Source organism: Typopeltis vanoorti, chromosome 20 (genome assembly GCF_054136105.1).
Source record: "Typopeltis vanoorti isolate ZY-2024b chromosome 20, IOZ_Tvanoo_1.0, whole genome shotgun sequence".
NCBI lineage: Eukaryota > Metazoa > Arthropoda > Arachnida > Uropygi > Thelyphonidae > Typopeltis > Typopeltis vanoorti.
Window position 1 is genome coordinate 63,661,168 of NC_143568.1, and position 21,227 is coordinate 63,682,394.

The 21,227-nt window shown below is 34.3% G+C and overlaps 1 protein-coding gene across 2 annotated transcripts in view; it reads left to right on the forward strand.

Annotated features, from left to right (window-relative positions):
- LOC150095498 (cytochrome P450 3A8-like) overlaps positions 1–21,227 on the forward strand; it is a 168,972-nt gene that overhangs the window by 42,184 nt on the left and 105,561 nt on the right. Inside the window, exons 11-14 of one of the 2 annotated variants that reach the window (XM_090410030.1) lie at positions 1,809–1,897; positions 3,412–3,555; positions 8,106–8,268; positions 9,635–10,226. In XM_090410030.1, the coding sequence (XP_090266156.1) occupies positions 1,809–1,897; positions 3,412–3,555; positions 8,106–8,268; positions 9,635–9,742 (504 nt within the window). In that variant the 3' untranslated portion in view covers positions 9,743–10,226. Of the gene's footprint in view, positions 1–1,808; positions 1,898–3,411; positions 3,556–8,105; positions 8,269–9,634; positions 10,227–21,227 lie in introns of those variants that run through there. The other variant, XM_090410031.1, reaches the window with a different exon arrangement.

Below are 21,227 nucleotides of genomic sequence, written 5' to 3' on the forward strand. Positions count from 1 at the left end.
AGTTCCTATAAAGGAAATTGCAAACAAAAAACTAGTCCCCTAATATAAGGTAAACAGATGTATTTGTTAGATAAGTCGAATACGATAGCGCGTTTCTGTATATCTTTGGAGACAGTAGGTATTATTTGCACAAAATTGAGCAGCCCCGTAAGGTAGTCGATATCGACAATGGCATTTGGTTGAATAGTCCTGGGTTCGAATACCGTCTAGGAGTTGGAGAACCTTTATAAGAGGTATTCATCTGAAGATGGTTAGCGGTCTCATATGAATATATCAAGTTTTTACTGGAAACGAGTAAAAAACCTAACATATTCATATGACAATTTTTTTACTCAGAATGGGTAAACCGGCTAACCAACCAACAGAAAACTGAAGCATGTTATGTTTGGTAGCTGAACTGGTCCTCTGCTTGTTTACTTAAATAGCTATGGTTCGAATCCATATAAGGTATGGATGATTGAAAATGTTGCTCTTCGCAAGCTTGTATAATTTTTTGGCTTTATAAATATTCATGCCTTATATGAGATTCAAACCTGCACCCTTGAAGTAAATAAGCAGTGGTCTTTTACTAACTCGCTACCTAGATGGTATATCGGCAATAAGTGTTGATTACAAAGGTGATATTTCAGCTCTCTGCACAAGCTTATGCTCTAAACCAGCGCTTCCCAAACTGTGAGCCGCGGCCCCCATTGGGGACCGTTAGTTTTGTTGAGGGGACCGTGAAATAATGAAAACAAATTTAAAATGTTTTAAGACTAAATGTGCTATGACAAATGTGAATGTAAGATGCTAAAAATGTCATATTTGAATTTGATTTTTGCAATATTCTCTGTGTATGTTTTGGATTGAATATAAATACAATAAATATTATAATAATATGTCTGTATTACTATTTTTTTTTCCGATGGGGACAGGTGAAATATTTTAATTTTTCCAAGGAGGGCCTTCACATCCATAGGTTTGGGAAGCACTGCTCTAAACAGTGTAATCATGGAATGTGATTCTTAAGTGAAAGAATGATAACTTTCCAAACTATCGTCTTTCTACAGTGATTTTCTCTTACCAAATATAAAGGGACAATTACTTTGGAAACTTTTAATATTCAGATTGAAAAAAAAACCAACAAATAAGTAGCCTCTAATTTCAAATATGTCGTTCTTTTTAGAGCTACTTTCAAACAGCTAATAAATGAAATAGCCTGAAAACAGAAAACTATTTACTCAGAATTATATTAATTAGCCCGAATGAATTGAAATAAAATAGGAAGAAATCTTTAAAATCTAAGTTAAGTTAGTATTTTAATTCCATTATTTCTGAATGCCCGACCTGATAAACATTTAGTATGCTAGTTATCATATGCCATAACTAATCTATTAAGCATAATATTCTGTGTTTTCAATACTTAATTTATTGGTTACGTTACAAGAAAGAACGACCACGTTTATCAGTCGGGCTCTGCAATTGATGAAACGAACTTTCTTCTGTTTTCCATTTTATTGAATGTGAAACAGAAGAGAAAAATGATCTAAAGTAGAGAAAAATAATCTAAAATTCAAGATATTTTATCTTCTTTTTTAATCTCTGTTTATCAGGGTTACTGTAGATAGGCACAAAATTTCCGTACTGAAGATGCAGCTAAAGGATGAATTTTTATTCTTTTTTGTTTGCTTAAGGATATGCAAATGAGTATAAACTTCATCGAATTTTATGAAGTGAATTTGTAAAGAATAGATGTTCGTAAATAAATAGTTAAACACGCCAACTTAATTTTAGAATTCACTAACACCCTTCTTTTTCTTTACTACCAGGGAGAATTAAATTATGACACCATCAGCAAAATGAAATATTTGGATTGTGTTGTTTCCGAAACTCTGCGATTGTATCCTCCTGCATTAAGGTATTTGCCACTCTCTATGCGTGTAAAAATTTAAATTATTATTATTGTAATTTATTTCATAAAAATTTGTGTGTGTGTGTGTGTGTGTGTGTGTGTGTGTGTGTGTGTGTGTGTGTGTGTGTGTGTGTGTGTGTGTGTGTGTGTGTGTGTGTGTGTGTGTGTGTGTGTGGAATTTGAAATATCGAATTTAAATTTGAATTTTAAGCAAGCAAATAAATTGGATTGAACGTCAAAAACAAATGTCCACTGTGTATATCATATACGGTATGTACAATTGGGAAGTAACAAAATAAAGTTTTGTCAATGGTCTTTCTAATTTATTATTATTATTATTATTATTATTATTATTATTATTATTATTATTATTATTATTATTATTATTATTATTACGTGATACCTCCAAGGAGTCTAAAGACTCATCGAGGGAGGGCACCTACTTTACAACTCTACGTCTTCACCAATCCACCAACCACAGCGAACCGCATCATCTCTCACCAACGCCATCTGCTGCTCACCACTACCATTTTGATAGACTAGAGTAATGGATCATTTTCATTCAGATATGCAGCATTTTGTGCTCAAATAAATTAGCTGCCTTGTTTAATTTGAGCAATATCATATTTTTTTTTTTAAAAAAATGGAAATTGATTGACATAATGAAACATTAATTTCTTCCGTTCTCTCCCAACCTGCCTCCATTAAGGATAATATAATGCAGATTTTTTTGTTTTGTTTTTTCATATTCTGTTCTGAAAGTTAATTCATGACTATAATTAAATTCACTTGTCTACGAAGACAATCGTCACAAATTCTCCCCAAAGAAAATAAAAATTATGTTATTAAATCATTATATGAAAGTTTGTAGTCGGTATAAAAACTATAACTTCGGTTTATGTTATGAAGTATCACAAAACGTCGGCAATGTTCAGTAATGGCGACGGTGACAAACGCATAAATTTCACATGTTCAAGTTCAGATTCAAGAATTATTCTTAATTCGACCAATATATATCAAGAAATTATTATTCTTTTACTTACAGGCGGAAAATGTATAGTAAAACTATTTTATTATCTCAAAATTTATGTGACCTGTTGTTTTAGTTCTACCCTTACAAGAAAAGCTCCATTAACTTTAATCGGCAGTTTGAAACGAATGTGTGCATGCTCAGTCATTCAGGAGGCAGTATTAGACTATCAGGAAGCAGCCTAGTCACAGCAGCTGGTGAAGTTCTTTTTGTTTCATTGTTATGAAGATTGGAATAATCAGTCAACTGGTGCCGGAATACGCACACTACATTTCAATTATATTTTTTATTCTTCTCTTCTGTTATGAATCTTCACACAACATCTTTGGTCCCCAGCGTAATCATCGTCATCATCAAATTCCTGACATTTATCCTCATGGGATGTACACGATACTGTGATAGCACTACATAAAAGTTTATATTATTATTAACTTTTATGCAAAGTTTAGAAAAGTTTAAATATCAAATTTATTTACATCTTTCTCTACAGTGTGGAACGAAGAGTTGAATATGACTATAAATTAGGAGACACTGGAGTTGTTCTTCCAAAAGGTATCGTTGTTAGTATTCCAGCGTATGCGATGCATCATGATCCTGAATACTATCCTGATCCAGAAGAGTTTATCCCAGAAAGGTAGGATCATTCATTTTTTAAAAGTATTTATTAAGTCATGATAGCTGTATGTATGCATAAATTTCTGATTTCTTTAGCCCCTCTTTATGTCCTAAGAGGGATCTGTTATTTTTAAAGAAATTTTAAAATATAACAATATAATCTTATCTGTGAACGATTAGTATACAACATATTAAATACATATAAAAATGTGTGAGCGTGTGCGTGTAGAATTTGAAATCTCGAATTTAAACTTGAATGTGAAGCAAAAGCAAATAAATTGAATCGAACTTCAAAAATGGTATCCACTTCCAACCACTGTGTATATCATATACTGCATGTACAATAGGGAAGTAACAAAACAGACTTTGTCAATGATCAAAGGGGAAAAAAGTGCTCTGTCTGATGTGCTGTATCATTCCGAACGGCACACATAGTAAGAATAGGCGCAACGGTATAAACTTGAAAGCCGACATTTACAATAAGTGAAATCAAATGGTATCGCAACCAAATATATTTCAGCTGGTTATTACCGAATGAGAATTTCGAGCGTAATCTGGAAACTAAACATTTAGTAAGAATGAAAACGGAACCCCCAGCATTTCACACACATGTCAATTAAATGGTTCACAAAGGAACCATAAACATTGTCATTTCGAAAACGTATCTCAGACTTTCTTCATTTACAGAGTGTCGAGTAATACTTACAAAACATTTAAATGCCATCTCTATAAGGATGCCCCAAATTTTCATCGGCAGCGTGCTGTGAAACTGCAGTCATGTAAGCTAGTACGGAAAGTACACGCAGTCAGTAAACAAATAGCTTAATATGCTCATCTTCTTCTCTGGTAATGTATCAAATCTTATTCATAACCATATGATGATAAAGTATATTCCTCTGTGAAGTTTCTGTCATCTGGAAATCTGAATATTCTCCGACTTTCAATGAAAGTCTGCGAAAGTTGTTATATGAAAGTATTTACCTATTTAACAAACCCCATTAGCAGTTTAGAAATCGAACAAATGCGCTACACAATCGGCAACTTTTTCATCATTCATGGCGGTCTAAAATACTTCGTTTAAACCATTTGAAAAACAAGCTTCTCATCATTCTTCCAGTGAGAATACTGCAGCCCTCATTCAACTCTGCTTATGCTTGTGTGTTTGCACATCGGATTCTGGGATACTTCGATAAAAAATATATTTCGGTCAGTCAATGAGTGACGACGATACCAAACTGACTACTATGAATGCCTAAAAAGACATTCCTCGTCGATTTTGATATCGTAACTTCAAAAGTTGATTAAGTTGAGCATGCCAGTAACGAAGGAATATATGATGAGTGAGTGAAAGGATGAGGAGGGATATAGTAGGTCCCCTGCTAATTAATATCACTTGGTGTGACTTTCTGGATCGACAAAATTTCAAAATATTTTTTGTCACTGCCGTAGAAAAAGGAAAGATGGGATATTTAAAATGCCATAACCGTCAATGCATCGTCCCTGGATGTAGAAACAAAACAAGGAAACCCATTAAAGATTCATCTTTCATTATATTTTTGCAGTGTCCATAACAAATCAAAAATCATATTCTATTAATATATCGAAATCACATATGAAATTAAAATGTAGGCGGCATTTGACTTATATTCCAACATACCACACAGCACTAAATTTACCTCTTAAAAGAAAGCACGTTTTCCCTTTAATTTATGTTGGATTTTCCTAAAGAAACAGGGATATTTTGTCTTTAACTCGCACATTTGACATACATAGAATATAGATTCCTCCATTATTTATTTTCATTATATACAGGGTGTCTCAAAAAATGTATACACACTTCAACAGCTGATAAATAACTTAATTTTCGTTATTTTGCATGTTTAACGGATTTGAAATAATGGCTGAAAGCAGACCAAGCTTTGAGAAAAGAAACTTTATCCTAAAATGCTACTCGAAGTACGAAAACGTAGCGGAAGTGCAAAGACAGTTTAGAAGAGAATTTCAACAAGATCCACCTACGAGACTTACTATCACTCGAATTAGAGATAAATTTGAAGAAGATGGAACTGTTCAAAATGTCGATGAGTAACGTTCAGGAAGACCACGAACAGCTACGAGGTCCGCAACAGAAGAAAGTTGATTGAAATGTATAGTCAAAGTTCAAAAAAATCTGTGCGACAAGGGTCTCGTGAGATAGGAGTATCAAAATCAAGTGTCCATCGCATGGTGAAGCACAGTCATTGGAAAAGTTACATTTCAAGAATGGTACACGCTCTCACCGAAGGTGATCCGGATAGGAGAATGCAGTTTTGTGAGTGGTACTTGGAAAAATATGAAGAGGCACAATTTCCAAGAAGAATTGTCTGGAGTGATGTGGCCACATTTAAATTAAATGGGTCAATTAACCGGCACAATTGCACTTGCTGAGCACCTGAGAATCTGCATGTTATGGAGGAACATCGCGTAATTTTAACAGGAGTGACGGTGTGGTGCGGCTTATCAGCACACGGATTAATTGGACCATTCTTTTTCTATGGTACTGTAACTGGTGCCAATTACTTGAACTTGCTGCATGAAGCTGTCATGCCACGTATTAAAGAGGACTTTGAGGATGAGGACTTTTATTTTTCAACAAGATGGGGCACCCTCACACTACCATTGAGATGTTAGGGCCTATCTTGATGAGATTCTACCCACCAGATGGATTGGAAGAAGATGTTCTGTAGAACATCCCCTCCCACGTTCACCAGTCCTCACGCCAATGGACTTCTTCTTATATTAAATACATATATTAAATATATTGTATTTAATATATGGGGATTTATCAAGAATAAAGTTTACACTTCAAAACTGGCAACAGTCGACGACTTGAAAGCAGCAATCGAAAGAGAATGCGTCCAGCTACAAGACTAAATGATGCTCAGTGTTTGCAATTCCATTGCTGCACGTTATCAGCATTGCCTGGATCAGGACGGTCATCAGTTTGAACACAGACATTGAGGGATGAAAAGTACATTTATGTAGTGTACTTTACAATGTGAAAGTTAACTGTATTGTAATAAATACCAAGTTTATGATCATTCAAAGTGTGTATACATTTTTTGAGACAGCCTGTATATACTAGGGGCTACTCCCCCCCCTCCCCCTGGCGCCTACGGCGCCCAAGCCCCTGAGTTCAGGACTGACAGGCCGGTTTTCCATGAATTCTGATGACTGGAATTTTGAAGACTCGACACTCAGGGTAACCCCTTAGTTTCAAAACCTTTCGAAAAACGTGATATATATATATATATATATATATATCAAAAACTCGAGTTTCGGTGAAGAAAAACAATCTTTCCAACCAACTGGCCCGGACAAAAAAAAAACTGCTCTGTTTTTTATCTGGTTAAAAAAAAAGAATTTTTTCCCCCTCGCTTTCAGAAACGCAAATCTCTAAAGGAAATGAGTGGCTCTGTTGCTCAGCTGCATGAATAAGACCTTGATATTTCCATTCTTACTGAAAGAACTGGTTTTGAAGTATCTAACAAGCAATGAACCTTTCTAAGTGAAGATTAATGAAGTCTTTTTAAGTGAAGGTGAGCTATCCAATATCATATGGAAGTGGCATGATATTTCTTCCAGTGCCATTTAGTCAATTCATGTTTTTACACTGAAAAACAGACTTCATCTTTCTAGCTTAATGTAGGTTCCGCTGTTTTTCCTCATTGTGATTTTTGAAGAGACCCCACCCGGTTTGTCGCAGAGGCTGACGTTGCAGGGCTGGGAGAAGATACAAATCCGTGTGTGAGAAGAAAGTGAATGACAATCACAAACAACCATGCCCCAGGTGGGACTCGAGCCCACAACCTCTTGGGTGGAGGTTGTGGGCTCGAGTGGTTAGCCGGCCCGCTAACCACTCGGCCAACGGGCCGGTTATAAAACAGATAAAATGGCCAAAAGAATATACTCAATTAATTGAAATAATATAATGGTCTTGTAGCATTGCTTGCTTCTGAAGCCTGGCTACTCACCATCTGGCAAAATCAACTCGCCACTGACGAGTGGGAAGCGTACTTGTCGAGTTCTCGCTATGTCTCACTTTCTTGCTCTACTGAGTAAACCAACATAGTGTGAACAATGTTTTACATTTTCTAATACTATAAATATTTCATCATCAGAAATTTCATGTACTCTCGTCATAAAAATAAATGAATCTCCCAACATATTTTTATTAAGCAGGTGGAAATTGATAAAATTCTTTTAGTCCAAACGGTTTGCAAATATATGGGAAGTTGGTCTCAACTTCTCAACGTAGGCAAGATTATTAAATAAATTAATTCCATTTATTTCTATGTTCTGATATCAATTTACCTGAGAATTGAGGGATTGAATACTAGTTTTTTTTTTCTTAAAGGAAAAATCCCGCTTGCCTTCATCAAAAATAGATTAACTCTGTAATGAATTTGAGAAAAAATCCCAGAAAAGGCTCTCAGGGAGGTTAACTCTTTTTTATATATCTCTTAAATGTGTCAAAATTAACCAAAATTTGTGGAAAAATAGAAATTGTTTTTCTAAAATCATTTATAGGTTTGAGCCCGAAAACAAAGCCAAACGACATCCATTCACTTATTTACCATTTGGAGCTGGACCAAGGCATTGCCTTGCCATGAGATTCGCATTAATGGAAGTAAAGCTGTGTCTAGCAAAGGTGTTTCGCCATGTGAGATTCTCAGTATGCCCTGAAACGAAGGTAAGTTTAGTTAATCAATCTTGTTTCTAGCCCAGTAATACAAATTTAATATAATCGTTACTAAATGGTATATATGTTGTTGATCTCGACAAAAGGTTGCTTTAAACTATACCTTTCTGTATGCTGGACATATTTGATGATCAGTACGTATTGTTGATATTTGAATTTTATCTTGTACTTTGAGAATAAACTGAACTAGAAAAGTATTTCAAATTATTCCGTAAGTTCTCAGTATGAAAAATTATTCTGAGAGCATCTACAAGTAACATTCCAACAATTATAGTTAAGTGATGCAGTTTTAGTTTTAAAAAATTTAAAGCATAAAAGAAATAAAGTTCTGTAACGACAGTTAGAGTTTGCTAATAAGAATAATGAGGGTGTATAGTGATCTAGATAAAAAAAAGTCTATATGATCGGTTAATAGGTCCCTTAGAAGAGGGGAAACCGAACGTTTGGACGATTTGAATAAAGTAGCTATGTGGACAAAGTGGAGGGATGTCAATTTAATACCAGCAAATGCAAGGTTTTGTACTTTGAATCTCAAAAAAGTAAAGCTGTGTATCATATTGGAGACGTTGTATTACAGGAGGTGGGGGAAAGCGAGGGATCCTTTGATATCAGTGTATAAAGAATTGAAGTTCAAAGGACATATTGCAAAGTTGATAATAACAGCACAAAGAAATGGTAGTATGCACCTAGATTTTGTCACCTGCGTTCCTAGAGAAGTAAGCTCTGGGAAACGTTCAGAGGCGAATAACAAAAAGCAATATCGAGATTGTGGAATACTGACTATGAAGACAGGGTGAGAGAATGTAAATTACAGACGCTTGTAAATAGGCGGAAGAGGGGCGATATGATTGAAACATAAATTGCTAAGGGGTGCTTATCAAATAGATACTCAGAATATTTTTCAGTTGGTTGAAAGAGGAAAGGTGGATAGAGACAAGAGGCCATTATTGGAAGTTGTATAAAGGTGTGTGCATAAGAGAGTGCGACATGACATTTTTGCATGGAAAGTGGTTGGTGAGTGGAATCTACTATTACTACTACTAATACTAATAATAATAAATAGACAAGTTACTGTACAAATGAATATGGTTTTAATTAGCATAATCGTGTAATTTAAAATTATATTAATTAATTTAAAACACTTCAAATGCCAAAAAGAAAAATATAGATTACCAACAACAATATCCTTTTTTAACTGTCTGTTTTAGTAGAAAATGATAAACTCTAAAAAAAATATATATTTTTTAAATTTAATTAAAAGAATTAAGTACTGTTAAATATTAATAAATGAAGCTTGAAAAATTATAGAAATAATAAAGTTTTGAAACAACACTTTTTACATTCATTCATTCATTAGGTTCCTCTGGAATTTGCCACTTCTGCTCTTCTTCTACCGAAAGAAGTTCCTTTAACTGTGATGGTGAGAAATGACGTGCCAGCACCTAAAGAAACCAGAACGCGATAAATAATACACAGTTATCGAAAGAAAGGTTGAGACTTTTCAGGCCCACCATATTAAAGAGTATTTCTGTATGTAATATAATATCATGTCCAATGTGTTTATTTACAGATTACGATTTTCCATTTTCATATTTTTAAATCAACCTCTCGCAGTGGATTCTCATATCTCGTACCGACTTGGAAAAATTGTAACAGTTTTCGTAAGTGTTAGAATTTCTCTTTAGTATTAATTGCCCTTCTTTTTCAAATATTTATTGTAATTATATGTCTCATTTTTGTTATTAACGACTGATTGCAACTGTTCGATTCAATGGATTTTGATATTCATAAGGATTTTTTTTGTTTTCTTAAGTAAGTTAATTTTGAAAAAGTGTATATGGAAGTCATTTCTTTATAGAATTGCAAATTCATTACAATACACATGCTGTAAAGAAAATTCTAAGCATGGAGCAACTATTGAAATTTATCATTAAATATTTAAAACCTGGTATAATTTTGGAATAAAAAATAATAAGAATAAATAAATAAATTAAAAAAAAACATTGCTGCCTACAATGATATAGTATTTCAAATTTGATCCTTTTCCTTTCCATATTGTTATTTCTCCCTAAAATAAAAAATAAAAAAAAAACAATATATTTTTAATACCAATCAGGAAATCATGAAACATAACAGATCAGTAATGACAGCTAGTGAGTGAGTTAAAAATACTTACTCTTCTTATTTAATGAATACTACGTACTTTAACCAAGTCCCATATTCCCGTTTTGCCTAGCCAAAGTAAGCCATCATCATCTTGCTGTTAATGCGCTCCATTTCACAAACATCGCTCTGGTGATCCAAGAAACCACTATCCCTAGGAAATCTTAGTTTAGAGAAACGCCATCAATTAGCATTTTCAATTCAAACTAATTTAAAATGCTTTCTTTAATGTGGTTTTCAGCCCCAGAGCAGGATCATCAACTCCTCATCACCTTACATTTGTCCACATAATTACCATTCCTTCTTATTACAATCAACAGTAGAGTGTCTGTTGTATTAATAAGGCAATCAACTGATTTTAAAATTAAAAAAAAAAAGCCATTTTGACTCAGCGATAATTGAACACCATTTACCATCATCAAGGCTGAATTGTAACATCATATTATGAAATTGTGAGCATTTTGCGCTCTTTCTCAATCTCTACTTCAGAGACACAACGATGTAAAAAATGCTGACACTGCAATGATATAATGACAGAACAAGGGGGTTATCCCTGTAAGTTGAATAAAGGTGTGGTTAGTAGGGATGTGTGTGGACTAAAGTTTTTGCCTGGAGACTTGTAAATGTGTGGAATAGGTTGCCAGAGTCAGTTGTGAGTGCTTTGGCTTTTAATGGATTCGAGGAGAGATAGGATAGATTGGGTTTTCGAGACGAGTCATCGGACTCTATGGAGGTGCCCGTATAATAACAATAATAATAATATTCGAAGGATCTGAATGAAGAAATAGCATTTCTGTGTGCATTGTTCATTGAGTAACTTGAAAACGCTCCATTTTCACATGGTTTCTACCGATTTCTTCATGTTTCATTCTGAGCACCCAAAATTGATCAAGGGCACCTATTTCTGCTGAGATGTACTGTAAAATACCAGTTGTATAATGAGAGACAACTCACTTTGCAGCACATTTAATAAGCAGTAAGTATACAAACGACAGCTCACTGCATATGGTAGCAATGATTGTTTGTCTTCAATAGTATATTGTTACTTAATAAGGTAGTCACATGATTTCAAAATTTTTAAAAATTGATATTTTGTCTCGATTAAGCATAACAGAGAGCCAACACGAAAGTCTTAAATACAAAGCATTCTTACCCTTCATCGTGCCCATTATCAAATGGGTTTGATAAATCAGAGTTGTTTAGAACTGCATACGAATTGTTTAAATATGCTCCTATTCTTGACTTTCTCGCCTTCATATGAATGTGTCTGAAAATAAAAATAACATATTCATGCATTATTCGTTATGGTACACAAACGACTTTTATTTTCACATGATGCGTGCTGCTATGATTTATTTTTTTTCACTCTAAACACAAACTTTCAATAAATGCAAATACGTGCACTAATCATTTAAGACGCATTTAGTACACAAACGACAATAGAGTACCGATGCTAGTCATGTCGTTTTACTACATTACCATACAGCTAATTAATAAGACACTCCTGATTTCAAAAAAAAAAAAAATTCATCTTTTTGTCTCAGCTAAGCAATTGAATGATTTGCACCAATTTTCGACTTTTTCTTCTTTGCAAACCCGAAAACATGTTTGAATGTATGTATAAAATACGTGTATTTTATTCCATGTGAAACATGAAAAAACCTGCATATTGTGACGAATTGCAGTGTGTATAACCGCTATGTACAAAAACCGTACATATTGGTGTATAACCGCTGAATAATGCATTTTGTTAGACATTTTAAGACTCCATTATCATGCAAACGACAACAGAGTGTCCATGATGTAAGTGTGTTGTAGTAAGCGTATTGCTAATTAATAAACTGATCACATGATTCAGAAATTGCAAACTTCATAATTTTGTGTTTTCGATGGAGGGCACTAAGCAATCTAAGCCAACAAACTAAATCATATCATGAAATTATGAAATACAGAATATTGTGTGATCCTGTATCAATCCTTGCATCAACCAAGTCACAAACTGTTGAAAAAATTGCTCAAATCTGGACGATTTTCTCATATTTACCTTTTTTGCATTCAAATACAAAAACGTATAACATACTTTGGCACCATTCATTGACTAACATGAAAAACACCTGCATTTTAACATAATTTTTGCTGATATCTGGTATTTTTCATCTGCAAACGAAATGCATTTATATATTTCTGCACTGTTGGGTTATACGAGCGGTTAACAATAAATTCATTTATTTCAAAATTACATTAATGTGAAGTGGATGGTATGTGATTGGAAAATGATTCCGAGTGAATGATAAAGGAAATTATTCCATGATATTTCTTTTGTTCATTTCATAAAATAATGTGTTGCTAAACACATACACAGAAAGTTCACATTCTGTAAGGAGTTGGCAAGAGATCCTAATTATCAATAGAGGGGATGTTCAATCTGTTGGCCTTTGTGCACCTGATACTGCCATGGCTATCTATACATACCAGCCAATGCATTAGAAACCTTTATGCAGATGAATGTAAACGTCACTTACGCAGCGTGTATGTAAAATACTTGGTCACGTGTGCCACCACATGCTTTAGGCAACTATTTAAGAAAGCTGCCAGTCAGTAATCATTGATAGTATTGAGCGCAGCGGGAAAAATGAAGGATCTTTCGGAGTTATTGTGGGTGATGTCTGGCTGGAGCCACGATTTTGAAAACAACAGAGCTGACTGGTTACTCAAAAGATGAGATACTGGGGTGTTTAATCAGTAGAAAAACAACTAACTTTAAAAGAAAGATTCCGGTATTGCCATCACATATTTATTAAGATAAAAATAAAAATAAACACCTGGTGGTGTGAGGCCGCATTAAGAAATCTTCCTGTGTTGGTGGGTTTTCTATAAATGGAGAAAGATAATCTATTATCTTTTTCATTGATTTCTATTAGGATATCAAGAAAAGGACCTTTTTTTATGTTCTTCTTGTTTTAAAGTGAATTTTATGTTATTGTTGTGTAGATTATTAAGATAATCTTTAAAACCAGTGCGTTCTTTTGTTGTTACTGGCCATATGATGAAAATATCGTCTACATAACGAAACCAATTTTTCGGTTTTTTATGATAGCTGTTTAATGCATTATTTTCAAAATTTTCCATATATAGGTTAGTTAAAGCTGGAGAGAGGGAGGAGCCCATTGCTAGTCCTTATTTGTTTTGCCAAAAGTTGTCTTGATACATGAAAAACTTATTTTACAATGTTTTACAATGTCCGGTGTAAAAAGGTCTTCAAGGAGATTCACTGTTTCATTTCTGAGAACATTTGTAAAAAGGCTGCCAACATCCAAACTTGCCAAGATGTCTGAAGGTTCTATGTATATATTCTTTACCTTTTCAATAAAATGTGCGCTGTTCTTAATGAATGATGTTGTTTTTCCTATGTTTGGTAATATCATGTTAGTGAGAATTTTTGCCAGATTTGAGGTCGGAGAGTCTCTTCCATCCACAATCGGTCTTAAAGGACTATCTTTCTTAGGAATTTTTGGTACTCCATATATCCAACTTTGTTTGTCTGAAAGGCTTAACTGTGGTCCTAAGACAACCTGTCGGGAACGATCTCGCCATCGTCTGAGAAGGTGCGGACAAACAGAATTTCTGTGTGCATCAGTTTGCGAAATCATTTTAAGGAAGGCTGTTCCTGACACAATTCTCACACTATACGCAGAGAATTGAAGAGGATCAGTATTGCCAGTGGCATGCATCTACGGAAACCTTTGATTGCCACTACGTTTCTTTCTAATTCAGTGATCTGCGTGTGTAAAATTAACAGGCATTTATTTTATTAATGACAGATAGTGCCTATTGCAGCAGGATTCCTTGGATTATATTATCACGTTACTAATTAATAAGGTAATCATATGATTTCAAAAAATAAAAAACTTTTGCCATTTCATGTCGAGTAAGTGTTACTGAATGGTACCTGGCAAACCAATTTTACATGATACACTGATTGTTCACACTGTCACAACTGATTGACTGCACAAATTTCTTTTCAATAGAGGTATAAATGCGCGAAACCAGTTTTGCAACATATTTAATATGCAATTAATGTACAAACAACAGCAGAGTGAATACGGTAGGAAGAGTGCCTCATTCACAATACTATTGTTGATTAATAAGTTATGCAAATAATTTCAGAATTACATGGTTTTGAAAAATCATTTCCCAAATTGTGAAATCTACGAGAAAAAGAGCACTATCTGCTATCAGATATAAGAGATTTTTTTTGTTATCAAAAACCACAACATGAAATTATTTTTAAATCCCGAGCATTTATTGCTTTGTGCAAATCACTTTATCAGGCACAGATAAAATTGTTTTAAAATACTCAAATCGATGTTTGATCTCATTTACGACTTCACTGGCTTTAAATAATTAATGTGTCCAAGTACGTAAAACACATTGATTTAATATTCGTGATGAAACATGAAAGACCTGTTTTTTGTCATCGTTTCTGGTGATTTATGATAGATTATCACTTTTAGCTCAAAACCGTTATTGAATTCACAAATTTATACTCTTACAGCTCTGAGGCAATTCTGCGTTTACTTAACAAAAACAGTTGTTATAGAAACGACAGCAGAGTACCTATTGAACCAGAGGCGCTTAGCGTATACGGTACTGCTACTTATTAATTTATTCACGTCGTTTCGAAATTTAAAAAAAAAATATATATGTTTCGATTAAGGGTAACTAAACGCCATCTATCAGTTCAAAATTAATAATAACATGAAATTCTGAAATATAGGGCAATCTATGTTTTGCATCAAGCTTTCTGTTTAACGCGCACGAAATGGTGTAAAGAATTTTGAAATTGGAACGATATGCTACCATTCGTGAGATTTCAAATACGTAAATACGTCCGCACGTATATGTATAATATATTATTGGATTATTCCTTGTGAAATACTGTATCTTGAATATACTGGTTTCCTTTATTTTTTACTGCGATCAAGAAGATGAGATGTGTGCATATTTGCTCTAATCGCTCTATAACTGAGATGATATGTTTTGCTATTTAGCAGTACAAATGAGCCCAAAGTTACTTTTTGTACGATTCCTTTTTTATTACCATATTACTAATTAATCAGGTAACCAAGTGATTTGGAAGTTAAAAACAGGTGTCATCATTTCGTCTTGCATACATATAACTCGCCACCATATTTAGTTTATTTACGTAAATCTCTGCAAAATGAGTCATAAAAAGGAATTCTGAAGGAGTGCATATTGTGTACATACTAATTCTTGTTTCATGCATACAAAAAACTATTCAAAAATACTGAAAGATCGGATACTCTGGACGCCTTGCCGTTACAAATACTTAAATATCTCCAAATATACATGGGCAAAGCTAACAACTAGTGAAACTAACAGCAAAACAGAAGACCACTGTCAACAACCCATGCTATCCACCAACCAATAGACAATAAACATACTCGTTAAGCATATATATATATATATATACATATATATATATATATACATTATTGCTAGTAAAATGAAGACAATTAGACACGATTTGTGCAGATTTCTGATATATTTTACTGTGAACACCAAAAGTTTCATTGAGTTCACAAATATGTACAATGGCAATTGTATAACTGCTAGACTACGCTTAAGCTGAAACTTTTTTTAATGTGGTTCCCACCCACGGAAGGTTATTAGTAAACCTATAGTACATTTATTCCGTTGGTAGGGTAAGGATTTCCCCCCATTTTTATCATTTTTTTATATATATTTATTTATTTTTACATAGTCAGGAAGCCCTGCTCTGGAAACCCTAAATGGAAAATTTTCAAGCCACTTCAGGCCTCCAATAAGTGTGGCGGTCGTTTCACAGCGGCGATGATCCATACCCACGGTGCGATTAGAAACCGTGACCTGTTAGTTGGAGAGCAGGTACGCCAACCATTCGGCTAGCCAGGCTGGCAGTTGAAGAGGCAATTTTTATAGAAATCATAGAAATAATGTCTATAGCAGTAATTGTGCCTCATTTATCAACTAAAGATTTCTCAATCTATATTACACTAGTACCATGAACAGGATCAAGAAGGAATCCATTTGACTTAAAAAGTTGTGGATTGTTTTCCTCTGGAAATGCATATGGGGAGATTATTCCAGAGGATAGCAGTGGAAGGGATGAACAATGAAGTGGTGGAATTTATTATGGGGATTTTGAGTTGAACTTCTGAGATTCTCGATCGTCTGCTTCATTCGTTTGGGAAGATTTGACAAAGGGGATGGATTATTGATGCCAATTTTGATGATTAATGGACAAGAATTTATATAGTTTCCACTGCAAACAGTGGAAATTGATGCTGGTGTGAAAGCGAGTGTAGTGAAAGAGGGGGAGGGCATTAATTAAACTAACTGCCATTTTCTGTACAGAATCCAGCAATTTAGCAAGCTCTTAGCAAGACCTCCCCAGATGTGAGAACAATATTTTGTGGTCCGACGGATTTTTGGTTCTCATTTTTTTATGGGAAATAAAACAGAGCTGCGATTTGCTAGTGTTGAAATTAACAATTATCCAAACCCCACTGATGAATGTTTTGAAGATCAAAATTTTGGAGATTTAAGCATTGAAAGATTTGGTTTGTCAAATAAAAAGGCGGAATGCAACGTTCTCTCATTAGCAAAACTGTATTTTGGGCTTGTAGTAAGCTTAAGCAGCTGACTACAAACTCGCAAGGCTCTCTTCTACAAAAAGAAGAGAGCCTTGCGGGATATACCAGGATTAGCTGTGTAGTTATAAGATAGGAGCATTTACCATCAGGCGAACTGAGCTTCCAGTGAGAAAGCTGACAATCCAATTGCTGAAATTAGAAAACAGACCAGATATGGAACTTTACTTGACAGACTTTTGAACTTGGCTCTGTCAGAACCTTTGGAGATATCAAGGACAACCGCTTGAAATGTGCCCCATTTTTTCATGCTATACGCTTCAGAGATCGTTGACATAATTAAGTAGGCCCCATGTTGCTTGTAGCTGATGGACTTCATATTGGCAGTTGTTTATTAGTTGAGATCATTCAAGGTAGCACAAGAGTTGGATTTTCATGGGTCTTTCCATTGGTTTAGAAAGGACTGAGCTAAAACAAATTGGACAGTAATTTGAAGGTAAAGATTTGTCATCCTTATTAGGAATAGGTGTTATGTGGCTAACTTCCAGAATGTAGGATGAACAGTGGAATAAAAGAGTGTAAAAGTTGATGCAGAGTGGGAGTCTGCTAGGAAGCATAGATTTTTAAAACAATCGGAGAAATATCATGAGAGAAATGAAACGTTTTTGGTATCCAATTAGACAATATTCTTCTGACCACTTTTGGTAACAGGTCGTACGAAGCATTCAGTGTTCAGTGTTTGAAATTGTCCGAGGAGATTCATGATCTGCCATACAATAATTGGAAAAGTTGAACGCCACAAAAGTTTACACAGGTGATGATGCAATAGTACCATCTAGATGTAACCGTGATGGGAGTAGTGTTTCGGCAGACGTAATGACCAACAAACAACTTTGACTAGAGACGAGAAGAAATGGGAGGTGTTTGGGCAGGATACAAGTTTTTTGCTTTTTGTTCTTTCAAAATTAGTTTTTGATGTGCTGATAGTTATACCGAGGCTATTGCAGGGTTCGGTATAAGCAATTTAGGAAGATGAAGTTTTTGAAGAAAGATTTACTCTTCTCTTGTACAGCCTTGACAAGGTTTGTGAACACCTTTGGGAAAACCTCTGCTTAAATAGGAGATTGGGATTTGGTGGAATAGGGAATAAATGTTTCCATTCTGATGATAATAATAATAATAATAATAATAATAATAATAATAATAATAATAATAATAATTTCGGTTATTCCTTTAGCACATCTGTTTGGGTCAAATGGTCTGAGACTAATTTGGCCAAGTAAATGATGCACAGAAGTTGTAAAGTTCATGGCCGTTGGATTTCTTGTAATGCCATGCAACATGGATGTGAGGGTTGTGTGCGTTTCTCCCACCACTAGATTGTGCTCTGAGCTGAAAAGAGGACAGATAACATTCAGAATTTACTTAGATGGGTCACTATTTAGGAAAATATCCAGATGTATGAATAGTAGCTGGGGTTCTCTGGTATTCTGGAGGTCTGTGAACAATTTGTGCATAATCGATGATGATTGAAAATGTCTCAGCCTCTCTACCAGCTTGATCTGCATAGTTGGAAAAGAAGAGTCAACTGGTGCTGTGAACATCGAATTCTTTAAGGAAGATGACACACTTTTACAAAACTTGGAATGAAGAAATCAACAATTAGTTTAGGAAAATCAAGAGTTTAAGTGTTTGTTGGCATTAGGAGGGAGACAGAGATAGTAGATAAGGTTTTCTCAATGAGAGAGAGAGAGAGTGTGTGATTTTCAGTCATAGAAGATCAAACTCAAGAGATTGTAAATTCGATATTCCTTAGCGTGTATATACAGGAGTGAAGATATGCGCATACCCCACCTCGGAGGCAAGAGGAGTCAAAGAGTACGTGATTACCAGGTAGTGCTTAAGAAGGTTGAGATTTGAGTTTCTGTTAGGAAAAGTAGCTGAGACTTTGCAAATCAGCTCGGAGGTGGGTGCGAAGATCATTAACATTCTAACGAGACCACATATATTTATGAAATGAATTTGAAGGTTTCATAGATATTTTTGTGTTCTTGAGTGGGGGATCTCAAGTGAATAGAAATAATATCCCTTATAATTTGTGATATGTGGCAACTGTCTTCTATTTCACTACTAGAAATTACTGAAATTGCAAATTTGTTCCCACTTGTAGATATTTAAACTTATGATAATTCACAAAACGCTCTGTGCACAGAGCAATACGTTTGACAGGGTTCGGTATAAGTATGAATACTGTGATGTTTTTAGCCTTTTTGGTAAAGAATATGAAGTTTCGTTAATTCGTGACTATTGCTTTATAGAATGTTGCCATCTTAGAAATGGAACATTGGATTTGACTTGTTATGATTCTTTCCTAGAATTCGATAACTAAAAATGTCGATTTTGGTTTTATGTATTTCGCAGTTATCCGAAAAACCTAGCGAATTTTTATGGTTTCACATTAATGTATTCAGAGTGAAACATCTTCTGAACAGGATCATGTGGTACCACTTTTAACATTCTTCATGGAATTGTTGTACTTACAGAGCACACAACAAAACCAAGAACTATTTCTCTATGCAATATGAGATATAAAACAACTATTTTTTGTTCTAACACAGGAATTCATGTGAGTCAAATATCATGCTCATTCATATTTATTTCTAAATAAATAATGATACTTCGCTTATAACTATGATTCCGAATTCAAAGAAGCCAGTAGAACACATCGACTCCTCTCCTTTGTCATGAAAAAAAAAAGTGAAAAAGTAGCCATTTTTGTTTATTTAAGTTTTTCTACATACTTTCTTTTTATGTTTGTATAAAGAAATCATGCATGACAAAAATGCTTTGTGTTACCCTTATAACATACGTATAATGACACATCACAATAATCAGCCAATCACAGAAATGAAAACAAAACAAATAATTGCTGATGTATAATGTTATTACTGCTTGTCCTCTTAGATGTACTTCTAGGGAAATATTTCTTTTATTTCACACTAGCAGAGAAAGTAATCACAGTTTCAGCCTGTTGTTGGGGGCACAGATAATAATTTCCTGGTGTTTCTAAGACATAGCTTATTTCAGAAATGGCAACAGGCACAAGAAGAAATACTTATATCAAAGACTTTCTTAAAAGAAACACTCCAAACATAAAGCATCACTTTATGTCGTGTTCACTTGCTTTCTAGATGGTTTTTCAATATCCGCAATGTACTGATACTGTAGCCTTAGAAGGAATCTTAAGTAGTAACCGCTCTTCACCACACAATGGGATTCACAGCAGGCGTTGCGAAATGCCGTTTGATGAGGTGACCCTATCCCATCTGGGTAACCTTTGGTGTTGACTTCTTTCTAGTAATCAAAAGTGAGGATTTCCGCTACAATTAAAGCAATATAGCGATTATTTATATACGATGTCCTTTACTTTGTAAGATCTAAATTAAAATCTCATTTAGAACGCGAAGAATCTGTGAACCTTTATAGGGAATGTTTCCAACTAAATGTCACTTCCTCGTCTCGTATGGAGATTCAAGTTTTCCAATCGAAAAAACGGGGAGTTTTCATCCCTGGAGCCAACCAAACCGTAAACTACAGGAATTTATGTCATTGACAGACATAATACAGCTTGATAGCCTCAGTAGCTTCGCCAAAACCACTCAAAACTAGAAGGGATATGCAGAAAAGCGGATAAAAGTGTCACAAAACTATACCTTACGATACATTCCTCATAATTTTACAGAACTAACGTCACTCAGTATAATTCTTTGAGTAATGTAAATTTGTAGCAAACATCGTGATAGTAATTAATTAAATAAATATAGTTTATTTAGATGTTTAATTACAAAATTTAATAAATGATTACGCATTTAATTACATTTAATAATACTTAAATCGAATTTTATACATTCCTATGATGGAGAGGAAAAAGATCAAAAATACGAGAAAAAAATAAAAGAGACAGAGAGACTTTGGGACCTTTTTTCTATACGTATTCACATTGCAATAGATATTATTATTATTATTATTATTATTATTAGTAGTAGTAGTAGTAGTAGTAGTATTCAGATTTAACGGTTTAATTTGAAAAACTGTGTATTGTTGAATACTTAGTCAAATAACATTCCAAATTGA